Consider the following 2,816-nt stretch of genomic DNA (forward strand, 5'->3'; position numbering starts at 1 on the left):
TACTGCACATTTCATTAGCAATAGGTTCCCAGCAAAATGGGAACATACACAGAAAAACAAAAAACAATGATCAAGGACTGGTATATATTTGTTAGTTTATATAAATATACGTTGTATTCCTTATTCAACATAACACTGCTACTGTGAAAGCAGATTCACACAGCAAACAGATAATCATTACATTGTTAACATTATCATAACTTTTATTACAGGTGAATTAACGAGCAGGATTCCCAGAATAAACAGAAGGTGTCTCAGAAGAGGACATTGATCTCTGAACATCTAAGAATTCCAAAGAAAAATCTCACTAACAACTAAAGTAGACTACATGCATTAATTATTCTTCAACTCTACAAAATTCCCACAAGCAATTTTCATTTTCTGAATAAGAGAAACCATCTCAACTAAGTTGTTACTCATCAAACATATGATGAATTTTGCAGGACAGAAACACAATCTATTCTGTGAATGTATCCAGTGTTTTACCCTCAAGTCAGATCTTGTAAAACATCAAGGGATTCATATAGAAGAGAAGTTATTTAAATGTTCTGAATGTAGCAAATGTTTTACCCGAAAGTCAACTCTTGTTACACATCAGAGGATTCACACAGGGGAGAAACCATTTAAATGCTCTGACTGTAACAAGTGTTTTACCCGAAAGTTCACTCTTGTTACACATCAGAGGAATCACACTGGGGAGAAACCATTTAAATGCTATGAATGTAGCAAGTGTTTTACCCGAAAGTCAGATCTTGTAAAACATCAAAGGATTCACATAGAACAGAAGTTATTTAAATGCTCTGAATGTAGCAAATGTTTTACCCGAAAGTCAACTCTTGTTACACATCTGAGGATTCACACTGGGGAGAAACCATTTAAATGCTCTGAATGTAGCAAATGTTTTACCAGAAAACCAGAGCTTATAGAACATCAAATGATTCACACAGGGGAAAAACCATTTAAGTGCTCTGAATGTAGCAAGCACTTTACCCAAAAGTCACATCTTGTAAGACATGTTAGGATTCACACAGGGGAGAAACCATTTAAATGCTCTGAATGTAGCAAGTGTTTTACCCAAACTGCAGAACTTGTTAGACATCATAAAATTCACACAGGAGAGAAACCATTTAAATGCTCTGAATGCAGCAAGTGTTTTACCCTTAAGTCACATCTTGTAACACATCATAAGACGCACACAGGGGAGAAACTATTTAAATGCTCTGAATGTAGCAAGTGTTTTACCCTGAAGTCACATCTTGTAACACATCATAAGACTCACACAGGGGAGAAACCATTTAAATGCTCTGAATGTAGCAAGTGTTTTACCCAAAAGTCAGAACTTGTAACACATCAGAGGATTCACACAGGAGATAAATCATTTAATTGCTCTTAATGTAACAAGTGTTTTGCTGATAAGCCACATCTTGTATCACATCAGAAGATTCATGTCCCAGTAATTTTCTGTAGTAAATACCATGGAGGGAAAAAATACTAATCTTCCAATATGTACACACTACATCCAATACATAAAGAATGTTAATCTTATGAGAATACAATAAATAAGTGACTTATATGAAGAATTATTTTAAATAAATATATTTAACAAAATTAAGTGTCCACAGGCTAGTAAGCATAAGATTACCTATAAGTGTAAAATATAATAACACAATGATGTAAGCATAATAGGAGCAATAATATATGAAAACATAAGTGTTAGCCAAAAGACATGTAAGACCCAGCTGAACATTCAGGACTTTAGGATGGAGAGTTTATAAATACATAATCCAATGGCTTTATCATTTAAGCAACATTTTTCCCTGTTTCCTCCTTGGGCTGTTCTCTTAATACGATCAATTGGCATACAGTGTAGTTCCAGAATCATATGTTCAAATGATAAGAAATGTCAGGCCACTGGTTGTTCCAAGATTTTATCTCTCAATGCTGCCATGATACTAGATTTCTGATTGGCAATTAATTATTTTAGTGGGCATTCAGTATTACCCATGTATAGTAACCCACAAGGGCATTCAATGATGACATAGGAGCTGCTATAAGTAAGGTGATGGTTAATTTTATTATTTTTACCCAAATGTGTAAGGTTGAAGTTTGTACCTACTTGCATATTGTTGACAAGCATCAGTCCTAATGCCACAAAGTCTAAGTGGAGGGGTAAAGGATGGATGACTGCTGTATTTTTGTACTGGGTCATTCAGTACCAAAAGGTCCCTCACACTGCAATCTCTTTTGTACCATATCAAAGGATGCTCAGAATTATTTTTTTTCAAGCCAGTATCATTTGTCAAAAGGTTCCAATTTTTGTTGATAGCTTATATAGTGGCAGGCTCTGTTACTGAATGTTGTACAACCATCTTTATATTATTTTATGTGGTTTCTTTTTTTTTGGCCATAGTATCTATTGTCTATCGATTTTAATTGCTGTAATGATCACATTTCTCACGTGCATTGTAACTATACTGAATAAATCTATATCCCATATCTGTCATCTGTTTGTGACTTTAAATATCATTTCTGACGATTTGTGTGACTCTTAAGAATTGCTATAGAGGAAGACCTTCTTTAGGAGGTGGAGGGTAGTGCCTAAATGTATTTAATATCAAATTATGGTCTGTGGATTTTCTTAATAAATTGCAATACACCGGCTAACAGTCTATTACATCACAGTAGTTCACGTATTCCTGCCATTCTCAAGGGATTACCCAAGGGCAAATTTTTCCAACTCAGACAAAACTGCTTAGATGAACAGAGAAGCCAGAGAAGTATATCCAAGAAAACAACAGGATGACAAGAAAAAGAAT

General features: G+C 34.6%; 1 protein-coding gene across 1 annotated transcript; it reads left to right on the forward strand.

Moving 5' to 3' along the window:
- Positions 1-216: 216 nt before the first annotated feature.
- LOC142149742 (uncharacterized) lies at positions 217-2,471 on the forward strand. The gene has a single exon (XM_075205044.1). The coding sequence runs from the start codon at positions 428-430 to the stop codon at positions 1,391-1,393; it is 966 nt and encodes a 321-aa protein (XP_075061145.1). The 5' UTR covers positions 217-427; the 3' UTR covers positions 1,394-2,471.
- Positions 2,472-2,816: the final 345 nt, after the last annotated feature.

Source organism: Mixophyes fleayi, chromosome 4 (assembly GCF_038048845.1).
Source record: "Mixophyes fleayi isolate aMixFle1 chromosome 4, aMixFle1.hap1, whole genome shotgun sequence".
In the NCBI taxonomy this organism is placed as follows: domain Eukaryota; kingdom Metazoa; phylum Chordata; class Amphibia; order Anura; family Limnodynastidae; genus Mixophyes; species Mixophyes fleayi.